At 33.9% G+C, this 12,918-nt stretch overlaps 1 protein-coding gene across 1 annotated transcript in view; it reads left to right on the forward strand.

The window, feature by feature from the left end:
- Positions 1-12,918, forward strand: part of LOC115883956 (GTPase-activating Rap/Ran-GAP domain-like protein 3) — a 298,089-nt gene that overhangs the window by 211,353 nt on the left and 73,818 nt on the right. The window contains exon 11 of the mRNA XM_030902380.1: positions 521-681. Within this exon, the coding sequence (XP_030758240.1) occupies positions 521-681 (161 nt within the window). The remainder of the gene's footprint in view (positions 1-520; positions 682-12,918) is intronic.

Raw genomic sequence — 12,918 nt, forward strand, 5'->3', positions numbered from 1 at the left:
ACTTATTAGAATTTTTTTCCTAAAGTTATACGATAAGTAGTTTCTGAGATACAGCCGGCGTCCATTCTTAGTTGGCCACCCGGTACATACAACTTCCTTATAAAGTGTAATTCAGTCCATCCTCAAATTTTCTAGTTAAATAGAATGCAAAATAGAAATTGAAAAATGCTTTAGAACTTTCTTAAATAAATAAAAATTCACACTTTTTTTAAACACTCTCCTACGTCGGGTCTTCATAAGTCTAAAACTAAAAAATTTCAGGACACAGATATCAATTTAAGTAACCGCAACAAACATTATGTATCGTAAGAAACAAAAAAAATATAGGTCAACTTAAATTATTGTTAAATGTGTCTATTAATTAGAATCTATCTTTTCTTTCACGAATCTCAATGGTAATAGAACTATTCCTTGCCTATCAGGCATCCAATATTTGTGATAATAAACACGAAAATTACCTTCCTTCTCTATAAAATAATTAAAATAGATTTTACTAATAATCAAAATTTCTCTATTTTAGCTTAGCAAGCACTGGCACAGCGGGAACGGTCTTTAAAAGATCTCCCTGGGAGGCTAATTGCTTCTATCCTGTATTTCCACCTCAGCGCATCATTTCGGGAGATTCTTGGAATGAGAATCGGTTAATCGTTGCAACCGAGGAAGGAACCTACGTAGTAGAGGGTAAGATAAAGAATAATATTTGGCAAAAATATCACAGCATGAATGTTAAATTCCTATCCCTCTCACCTTTGATCTTGACATATCAAGACCAAAGAATAACTAAATTATTAAAAAATATAATAAATTATAAAGGAAAATAAATGTCTTGCAGTTTTTAGGTATATAATAAAATTATATAAGAGTTTCTTGCCTTGAACTGCTAATATAGAAATTAATTCCACGCTGTGTTCGTCATAATGTGGATCAACCTGCTCTCACTACCGGTTTCGGGGCCCTACCTCATCATCAGGTGAGCTTGGGTATCCACATTGTGCCTCGGTGGTACGAAAGTACTACCATTGCATGCAGGCCGCTATCTCGCGATGCGAGACTTAATATCTTACCGCTACTTTACGACAAGTCGTATTTATATACTCTGCGCTGTGCTCGTCGTTTTGTGGAAATACCCAAGCTCACCTGATGATGGGGTAGGGCCCCAAAACCGGTAGTGAGAGCAGGTTGATCCACATTATGACGAACACAGCGTGGAATTAATTTCTATATTAGCAGTTCAAGGCAAGAAACTTGTTGCGGTTGGGGTCACCTTAAAATGATAGCTTGAAGGACCATAGATAATTCTTTATTTTACTTGTAAATTTAACAACAAATTTTTACTTTTAACTGAAAAAAATGTCTTTCTTGCTGAGGTTCGCAGCCATCTTCTTTTTCAAGCGTCGCAAGCGAAATCGACCCTTGTCGACCGACTACGGTAGCGCCCTCTCTTCGAAACCTCTTGAATCCCGAGGCGATTCATATTACAGAAATCATAAAATCCGAACAAAACTCTTATATAATTTTATTATATACCTAAAAGCTGCAAGAAATTTATTTTCCATTATATATTTTGGGCTAGCCGAAAAAAGCCTTTATTTACTATCGATAGTTGTGCCTCGGTGGTACGAAAGTACTACCATTGCACGCAGGCCGCTATCTCGCGATGCGGGACTTAATATCTTACCGCTACTTTACGACAAATCGTATTTATATACTCTGCGCTGTGCTCGTCGTTTTGTAGAAATACCCAAGCTCACCTGATGATGGGGTAGGGCCCCGAAACCGGTAGTGTGAGCAGGTTGATCCACATTATGACGAACACCTCGTGGAATTAATTTCTATATTAGCAGTTCAAGGCAAGAAACTCTTATATAATTTTATAAATTATAAATATATGTAACAAAGAAAATAATAAAATAAAATATATGTAACAGAGAAGGATATTATTTAGCAACTTAATAATAAATAGTCCATAGACTATTTATAGTACGAGAGCTAGCAACGTCGAAAAAAACAAGTATTTTAAGACGTCTGGCTCTTTGATATGTCTTTTACTATGCTCCCTAGAACAGCATGCGACTTGTCTGGCTGCCGGTAAACGTTGCGTTCCCTACTGCGCATTGAACGAAGATCCCATCGTCAAACAGACTGACAAACGTGAAATCGTGTCGTCCACACTATAAACTATGCCAACAGCATGGCTTTATTCCGTCTGCGTCGTATCTAAGCGCTCTGCAGTTATTTCCGGCCACTACCTCGGCACCGAGTCGGAGAACGTTGGCCAGCCAATCAGAGCGCGTTATTTCTAGTTAGTGCCGAAGTCAATGATGGCATCGAAACATGCTGCCGGTAAACGTTGCGTTTCCTACTGCGCATTGAAAGAAGATCCGATATTTTTATTAGTCCTTTAAATTCTAATATTGAATATAAACCGACCGAGTCTCCATAGCTTAGCGCGTAGAAGTTTCGCCTATCAAGCAAGGAGTCAGAGCAAAAACTTCTTTATTTTATTTTCGTTTATATTCTGATAGTAAAGTATTAAATATTTGTTTTTTTTTGAATCACCAGAATTATTTAATACTTTACTATCAGAATATAAACGAAAATAAAATAGAAAAGTCTTTGCCCTGACCCGGATTCGAACTCTGAATCTTCGGTTCGTAGTCGGAAACTCTACGCACTGCGCTATGGAGACATGTTCGATTTGTATTCAATACTAGAATTTGTAGGACTAAATTAAAAAAAATATAGGATCTTCCGATGCGTAGTAGTGAATTCAACGGGTATCGGCAGCCAGACCGGCAGCATACTGTTCCAGAGAGCATAGTAAAAGATATATCGAAGAGCCAAACGTCTTAAAATACTTTCTCGAAAACGTTGCTAGCTCTTAGACTATTATATTAAGTTGCTAAATAATATTTTTTTAAACTGTATAATACAATAAATTTCCCTGTTTGTTAATATAAATTTTTTAAATATTATTTATTTATTTAACGGTTACGAGTAGTAACATTCTCTCACTTCATTTTCGTTGTACTCTCTTTTAAATATGTCGTACAAAACTGTTTTTTCATTGAGTTTATCCATTTTTTATATATTTTATTTGATAGTTAATAATAAGTTTTTTAAATTATGATTTTAGTGTTCTGTAACTATTAATTTAACCAATCAAATAACAGAGATATAGCATTATATCTGTGGTGTATAAAAATGTATGAAATTCCATTGTCTTTAGTTCATATTTTATACAAGAATATAGAATGTCACAAGAATTTACATGGCATATAAAAGAAAACGTTCTTGTGACAAACAACTTTAATACCTTAGAGTGTACGGCGCACAGATAAATTGTAATCGGATCTGTAGTATTCAAAATTATATACAAATTTTGTAAAGGTGGTTAATTGTTCTCGGTCTCAAATTTGGTCTCCTTTCTGAAAATTTTATTTTAAACTTTTATAAAAAATATGGCATGCAGTAGAATAGCAAAATTTAAAAAATATTTTCAGATATGCGGTACAGATGGTTGAAATATATATTTTACCCTAAAGTTACCCTAGTTTTTAGGGTTCCGAACCCAAAGGGTAAAAACGGGAACCCTATTACTAAGTCTTCGCTGTCCATCCGTCCGTCTGTCACAAAGGTCTATCTTATGAACCCTTATAGCTAGACAGTTGAAATTTTCACAGATAATGTATCTACGTTGCCGCTATCAGAACAAATACTAAAAACAAAATTAAATAAATATTTATAAATAAAAAAATACTTTCACTCAACATTATCTTTTAAGTAAGAATTTTACATAGAATCTTTCAAGTCCTCGGTGGCCGCGTGGTTAAAGCGTTAGGAGTTACGCTGCTATGTCGTTGGAGCCGTAGTAAGGCAGGTTCGAATCCTAGTCAAGGCGACTTTTTTTAATAGTTTTTTTTTAATTTTTACATATTTTTACATATTTATTTTTACTTTTTACATATTTATTATTGATTAATACAATTTTTAGTAATGCGTTTCTTCATTTTTTTTAATTACTTATACGCGCATTCAAAATTTCACCTAAATCGGAAAAAAAGTTTATAATAATATAGTGTCTAACGTTGTATAGATAATGAATGGTACGGAACCCTTCGTGCGCGAGTCCGACTCGCACTTGACTAATTTTTATTTTATGTGTGTCATTTATTCTTTCTGGAAAACATATTAAGGTCATTTTACTAATTTTACAAGATAGCACTGGACGGCTGGTGGTTACATGGCCTCATATGGTTCTTTTCCTGTATTCTATATTATTTGTACTAAGCATATATCACAAGCTTTAACAACTTATTAGCCTGCAGAATTTACATATTTTGTAGGAACCAGTTAGACCTATAATATTAAAAATCCTAAAATTAAGAAATTTGCGCATATCAAGTTTTTCCTCTGGACCCTTCATTTTCAATCCAGAAATACTATGTCATTATCTTCACCGAAAAGTTTTTGAAATTTGATCATTCTTGGACTAAATTTTCTACATATTTGCTTACCTCACAAGATATCAAATTACTTATTTTCTAATTTATGTTTTATGCCTTAATGACAATCACTAACTAGTAAAGAATGGGCATGTTCCAAAAAATATAAATTCGCAAATAAACCATTGTATTGCTTAGATTAAGTCTTCATTACTTACAATACATAGAAAATTAGGAAAAATTCCATGATATAATTTTAGAAATTAAATTATAATTTCAAACTTGAACATTCTCGGTTGAGTTGTGATGTAGATAGCCTTTTCACCAATCACGTTTCAGATCGTAGAAAGGGAAGTTTCATATCATATGTTGGTATGACTGATTGCCTGGCTCATGCGTATCGGGCGCAGCCATTTTGGATTATGTTATTATTTTTCTACGTGCTTTTCAGTTCAGCGGTAAATTTTCTTGGTTACAACTTTTAATTTTATCTAAATGGCTCAAAACTATGAAAAAACTTTTTCGGATCATTTTCGAATGGTGACGGAGTATATGGTGGACAGTTTTTATATAGACAATTTAAAATACTTAAGTGCTGATATAAAGAAGTTAAAATATCAAGGTGAGATTTTTTTTTCTTGGAGAAGTTATTTAAAAGTAATAAAACCATTGTTTATAGAGCATAGAGTGAATCATAATGATAACGTTCTATTGGATACGTTCAATGAAAAGAGGGCTTCTGCACAATCAAACAAAAAGTACACCTGAACATCATGTGACTGCAATGGTAAAAGTGTACAGAAAGTGGAGGGAACTAAATTTTTAAGCTGTGCAGCTAACACTGGTGATTTTTAAATTATAACAAAATATGTAGGTTTTGATTTATCTATTTATATTTTAATTTTGGGCGGCATGTAAACATTATGTCATGCATAACAAATAAAATCAAGAAAGGTACCACGGCTATGATTTATGTAGAATGAGGCAAGGTAACATCTTACTTTCTAGCAACTTTTATTGCCATTCTTGTCTTCTCATAATATTTATATTTTATGTTCTTGTAGCGGATTAATTGTAAATTGACTGCCCTGATATTCAGTAAGTCTTATCACCATCAAAATGTAAATTATTACAATATTGTAATTAAAACACTTTATATTTACTTGCCTTTTAATTTAATAAATTTAAAAAATAATCATGTATATGTATATGTAATACACAATGTATGTTTCCTTCAAATCTTCCTGATATATATAACACTCTTAAAAAATAATATTTTATGCTTATATAATAAACATTATTGATCACATATTAATACATTTAATAACAAAACAAAATAAAATATTTACTTGATTTTATGTAAAAAGGCACTGCATTAGAGCCTTATTTTATCTATACAATGTATTTTATTAATAGTCTTCTGAAATAACTTAACCATGAACCATGAACGTATTTATTCACATTCTTGGTGCCAATAGAATTTTTCTAATTGCCTTGTTCATCTTCTCTAACTTTTTTTGGTCAGATAATAGACGTACTTTTCATGATCAGATTGTAGCGTACCTATTTTATACCATAACTGTGAATACTGTGATTTTTCGGAAATACTATTAATCTTAGTTATCAGGAATTACATTTTTTTCAAATTAATTTTTCTCCGCCTTTTTCCACATGTAAAAAACAAGCCATTAATTATGTAACAAATCAAACATAATATAAACTCACTTTGAAATTACATTATTTAACTATCTGTTATTTTATAACAATTATTTAGAAATAACATAACGCAACCGTTACTACTTCTAAAAAATAACAGATATAAAATAACGACACGTAGAGATCGGCCGCTCGTGAAACGAAAAACGAAGTCGGCCCTCTGCACCGCTGGCACCGCCCCGAAATTCTATGCTGCTCGAAGCAATTCCAAAAAACAACTAGTATGGATGGAAAACATGTTAATTCGTCAATCATCGATACAGGCGGCGAGACAACGGACAACGGAGTGGGGAATGCGCTACGGCGAACGTAGCTGCTTCGGTCGATCCCGTCGACGGTCGTATTGGGCTTACAACAGCTTAAAAATAATAGGATATAAAAGAAGCAGGTTTTTTGAAACAGTTGCGGGCATAACGCCTGGCGGTCGAGATAACAGTAGTGGGAAAGGAAGGCTGCTGCATCGGTCGATTGTCGATGGAGGCTCGCAACGGGTTGGAGAAGCAGTCATTTTAGATACGTTGTTTTTCAACCTGTTACGAGCATAACACAGTGGCGGTCGAGATAATCGGAGTGGAAAAGGAACGCTGCTGCATGGGTCGATTGTCGATGGAAGTTCGAAACAGGATAAAAATAACGCATCAGTTGTTTTAGATACATTGCTTTTCAACCTGTTACGAGCATAACGGGCGGAGGTCGGGATATTATGGCGCTGTATGTTTCAGTACGTTATTAAGTTTCAATATTTAGGTATTTATTTATTCTGAAAATTTATCAGAATGTTATTTTAAGATTTTTTAAAAATGTATACAGGGTGTTTTGAAAAATCTGGTCATTGATTAATCACGATCCTGCTTAAAGCCCTTGACGTAAAAAGCTGATTTTTGGAAAACGGATTGACTTTAGGGTGTAGAGGTTCGATAAGAAGGGATTTTTCGAAACTCGAATTCTAAAGGGGTGAAACCACCCTCAAATATTAGAATATTTTTTATTTAAAAACCGGTGAGTTTTTCGGAAAAAACTCTTAAACACGTATATTTTATTTCGTTGTTTTACATATTTTAAGATTTGTTAAAAATATATACAGGGTGTTTCATAAAATGTGACCATTGAGTAATCACGATTCTGCTTAAACTGCTTGACGTTTAAAGCTGATTTTTGGCAAACGGATTGACTGTGGGGTTGAGGTTCGATAAGGGGGGGTTTCTCGAATCTTAAATTCCAAGAGGGTGAAAACGCCCCTCAAATATTACAATATTTGTTATTTAAAAAACGGTTAGTCTTTCGGGAAAACGCTTGGACACGCATAATTTATTTTGTTTTTTTACATATTTTTAAATTTTTTAAAAAATAATACAGGGTGTTCCAGAAAGTTGAGTAATTGATTAACCACAATTCTGCTTAAACTGCTCGACGTTTAAAGCTTATTTTTGGCAAATGTGAGAAAATTTTATCCAGTTTGTATGTTAATAGAATTTCTTGCTTTGCTTTATCATCACCATTACAAATTATTAATTCGACGCGAACAAAGTCGCGGGTATACGCTAGTTTAAGTATAAAATTAATTCGAACTCTAGTGTGTAGTTGGTTTACTTATGAAGAATATACTACACATTTTCTTATATTGCTATTTTTTGACCGCAAATGGTAAAATTATAACTAAGAGTTTCTCGCCCGTCGAGTGAGATGCACCCTGTACACTACTACGGAATTCAGGATCTACGCCGATCGAGGGGCAAGGCGTAGGTAGATCGGAATGTATACGTATAGACGAGTGGCGGAATTTTGGCTTTTTTATATCGCAATTTGTAAACAGCGCTTATTTGTAAACAACGACCTTTTAGAGAGGTATTTTAGATAACAATCGATATCTAGAAATGTTTTGACACCCTGGAAATACTACCACCGAGCATGTCATTGTTTTAAGATCATTTAAGAACCGTTATTCCGATTTGGATGAGACCTGGTGTGCCTATGTTTTGTTAAGTGCTGTAACATTTGTCTTTCGTATAAATCTAGAAAAATACGGGTACAGAAATCAAGAAAATGTAACTATCCCGACGCGCGACGCGCGACGACTGATTTTTTTTCGTAAAATGGTCCTTCTAGTATTTACATATCTTGTCCCTTGTCAAAAACACCACCGCGCATCCTTTTTGAGAAGAAAAATATTTTTCCGAAGCTGATTTACAAAAAATATTTCATATCATCTATGTAGGCGCATAAATCGGTCGGGTGCATTTTTGATTGATTCTCTCTAACGGAGAAAGGAAACAATTTTGTATACAGGGTGGTCCGAACTGTATTCCGGAAACTTCGGTAGCATATTCTGCAGATAAAAAGAAGTAAAAAACTTCTTATAAATGTGTGTCCTAAAATGCTTAGTTTCGGAGATACAGGGTGTAGAAGTTTCATTCTTATTTCGATTTTTTCCAAATAATTTCTGAAGTAACGCCAATATTTGGATGAAAATTGGTGTCTGGTAGTTTTTTGACATGAGAAATTTGATTTTGATGTCATTATGACTCCTATTTGTAGAGGGCGCCACCTACATGTGTTTTAACTCTTTTGAAGAGTAATAACTTTTTGTCCATACCTGTATAGAACTACTGAGTGGAAAAATATATATTTTCGTATTTTTTTTCGCAAAAAATATCTCTTGGTAAAAATCGTTATGAGCAACCCTTCTCGAGATATTTAGAATGGAAATAAATATGGTTGGGTAGATAGTTATTTGACTGAAGTGATAAATTTGGGAAATTTTTATTTTAGTATTGAAAATACTTCTAGCCGCATTCTAGCATTCCTTCAAATAAATTTTAATTTAAGTATTGTTAATATAGTCATTTTAGGACATACATTTATAAGATGTTTTTTTACTTTTTTTATCTGCAGAATATGCTGCCGAAGTTTCCGGAATACAGTTCGGACCACCCTGTATAGGGAAATTGGAACAACTTTCGTCACACGTCATCAATGACACCATGCGTCGTCTTATGGAGTTTGCTGGTGGTCGTATTATGATGTGCAACCAAAGTTATTTTAATTTCCCTATAGAAGTAAATTGTATACTCAGAAATCCCTGTATATTTTGTTGGTATGCTTTGAAAAAAAAACTATCGAAAAACTTTTTCGCAAAGACTATACAAAGTGGCGTTTTTTTACAAGAGTCATTAAATGTAGTAAATACCCGAAGGACCATTTTACGAAAAAAAAATTGGCGCCGGGAGGGACGTATAACCGCCCATACTAAAATATGTTAATAAAAAGTTGATAAGCAGTTCTTTTAGTTTCAAAATAAAGAAATTTTTCCAAATTTGGTCCGCGGTTATTTCCCCTATCCGCGGTTATTTACCCTATCCCCTTTCCCCTATTCGCATCCGATGGGAGTTTGGAGATCTCCACACGGATGTTCTCAAAAACGGACTACGGAAACATGGAATATCTCACAAACTGCGACTTTGACCGATTTTGATGTTATTACTAATTTTGTTCCATATGTTATTCCTAATATTAAATTGAAAACCGCGTTTCGCTAGCTACTGTAATTTTGGAGTTGGAGGACGATTTTTTTAAATTTTTAACCCCCTCCCATACCCCCTTACCGACACCCCACCCACACTAAAAACTAATAGCCAGATTCTCAGGTGCCACAGTATTTTTGTGCCAAATTTGGTTAAAATCGGTTTAGTGGTTTTTGAATTATCGTGTTACAGACGGACAAACAGACAGACAGCCACCATGAAAATATGTTGTATTTAGGTCATATTTGAGTGACCAAATAACTCATTTTGAGTGAAATTAAAAAAACTTTTTTTTGCCGATCTTAATAGCCTACCATCTATTGGTATGGGCGGCTAAAAAATCAGTAGTCGGTGGAGCTGGAAAATATTTCTACTAAAACTTATCTAGGGGTGGGGGTAGTTTTCACCCTTCCTTTTCACCAAGTTATTCGTAAAATTTTTATTTTTATTTCATTTCTAATTCTTTCATTTATCTAAAATGTTCAATTATAAAGTAAGAAACAACTCTATAAAATATTTAAATACGAAAAGTTTCTAAATTACTAAATCAAAATGAACAAGCGAAAGGAATAAACTAATTTAATTCCGCCATTTCCGTCACTTGAAATACGCAGCAATCTTTTTTCAATAGAAAAATGAAATGAAATCTTTCGCAACTTGTTCGCATTTTAACGCTCTTTTCAATTATGACAGAATGCTCTTTTAGGCTCCGCTTGGGGCACTCGACGCAGCATGTTTGCTTGTTAAAAGCTCTAAATGCCGTTAAAAAGCTTTTAATTCCATAAACGTAGCAAGTACTAAAATAAAAATGAAACGATAGTATAGAGAAAATGGAATAAAAGGACGCTTTTTCGAAAAAATAAATGTCTTTAATATATGTTCATATTTTTTTGCAGTTAAAAATGAGACCTCGTTATGTCAGCTTCCTAATGGTCTTAGTCACATTATCTTCTTCATTTATAATATTGTGATTGTCAAAAACGTTAAAATTATTTGTTCGAAATGACAATTTGAGAAAAAAATTAAAGAGAAAAAGTATTTATAAAAAAAATCTTCGAGATATAAGGTGGTATGGTATAGGGTCCGGCACGAGGGGTGAACACTTAGGGATTTATGGTGTACACATGAGAGGATTTCCAGGGGATGTACCGAGGATGTAGTGGATGTACCAAGGATGTACTAGAGGATGTAGGGGATGTACCGAGGATGTACTAGAGGATGTAGGGGATGTACCGAGAATGTAGGGGATGTACTGAGGATGTACTAGAGGATGTAGGGGATGTACCGAGGATTTACCGGGGATGTATTTCGAATTATTTGGGGCGTAGTTCGCCGAATGCGATGTTTCAAGTCATCCAAATTTGTGGGTTGGCTTTTGAATACTTTTTCCATAAGGTATCCTCCTCGGTATCCTCTTAAAAAAGTTGTTTTTTCTGATATTTTTTTTCACTTTTTAATTTTTAAATAAGAATAACTCCAAAAAGCTTGGATTTGGGTACAGTACTTACATGGAAAATATTTAGAATTTTAAGAACGAGGTTGGCAGCAAGATATGGGAAGTCTTGAATATCTTAGAAGTAGATAGACCTTTGCTTAATATAATAAAAGAGCTATATAAAGAAAATGAATCGTACGTTAAGATAGGACACAGGCTATCTAATCCAATTAACACCACAAAAGGGTTGCGACAAGGATGCAGCTTATCTCCTCTGATTTTCAATACTTACGTCGAAGTAGCACTTAGGGAATGGAAGACGAAATGTCAAGGTATGGGAATACCCATTGGGGACAACACACTATTTACCCTGAGCTTTGCAGACGATCAGGTCGTGATTGCGCAGGACTCATACGATCTAGAGTTCATGACTAAGAGGCTTTATCAAGAATACAACAAATGGGGACTTCAGGTTAGTCTAAAGAAGACCGAATACTTAGCTGTCAATTCCAATGCTTGTTTTGAAGTCTTCATTAATGATAACGTCCAGACTCAACAAGTAGACAAATTTAAATACCTGGGTTCTACTATCAACAACGAGGGTTTGGGCAAAGTAGAAATACAAACCCGAATTCAGAAGAGCAAACAAGTTATTGGATGTCTTAACAACTAAAAAGAGACTTGGAAGAACATTGGTGGAGTCAGTTCTTTGCTATGGTTCAGAGCTATGGACTCTGAGTGCAGACGCGAAGCGCAAAATCCAAGTTGTTGAAATGGACTACCTTAGAAGAAGTGCAGGTATATCTAGGATGGAAAAAAAGACAAACATCGAGGTCAGGCGTATCATGAATGCATCGGAGGAGACAGTACTGGATCGAATCGAAAAATTCAGCTTAAAATGGTTTGGACATGTTCTGCGTATGCCGGAGAACAGGTGGCCAAAAAGAGTTTTTCAATGGGCTCCCCAGGGCAGAAGAAAGAGAGGTAGACCTAGAAAATCCTGGAACGGAACGGTTACGGAAGCAATGGAAGCTCGTAACCTAGAAGCTGATGACGCTCTAAATCGAGATGTGTGGCGTAGGGGAAGGCAGCAATAGGCTGTAGTTGGAAATGAGTATTAAATACTTAAACCAAATCCCGTTTATATATATATATATATATATATATATATATATATATATATATATATATATATATATATATATATATATATATATATATATATATATATATATATATATATATATATATATATATATATATATATATATATATATATATATATATATATATATATATATATATATATATATATATATATATATATATATATATATATGTATAAGAACGAGGTTCTTAAAGCATAATATTATTTTACCCATAGGTAATTTTGTTCGGATCATCTTAAACGCTTAATTGAAGATTTTTCAAAAGACAAACATTTATTGTCAATGTCAGACCTAAAAGCTGAGGATAAGATGATCTTCTCCGCTGCCGAAAAAATATGTTCTCTACAAGTAATCAAATTGCTTGAAAATGTTGCTGGTAGTGAAGGTACCCGAGCCTACTTGAATATAATGCATCTAGCCATATCGTCTTATCTAGATACGGGCTCTGACATAAAGAGAAGAATATATAAAATCTGGTATGTTGTTTTTTTTTCTCAGGATTTGGCGAAACTGGCTTGAAAATCATCCAAACTATAAAATTGAAGCTAATTTCATAACAGCCAATTGTTATAATTGCTTAGAGCTTAATGCCCATGCATTAATTAACCTAGTTTGCAATTTCCGTGAAAATC

The sequence above is a fragment of the Sitophilus oryzae genome, unplaced genomic scaffold, assembly GCF_002938485.1.
Source record: "Sitophilus oryzae breed Bouriz unplaced genomic scaffold, Soryzae_2.0 scaffold_2006_pilon_pilon, whole genome shotgun sequence".
NCBI lineage: Eukaryota > Metazoa > Arthropoda > Insecta > Coleoptera > Curculionidae > Sitophilus > Sitophilus oryzae.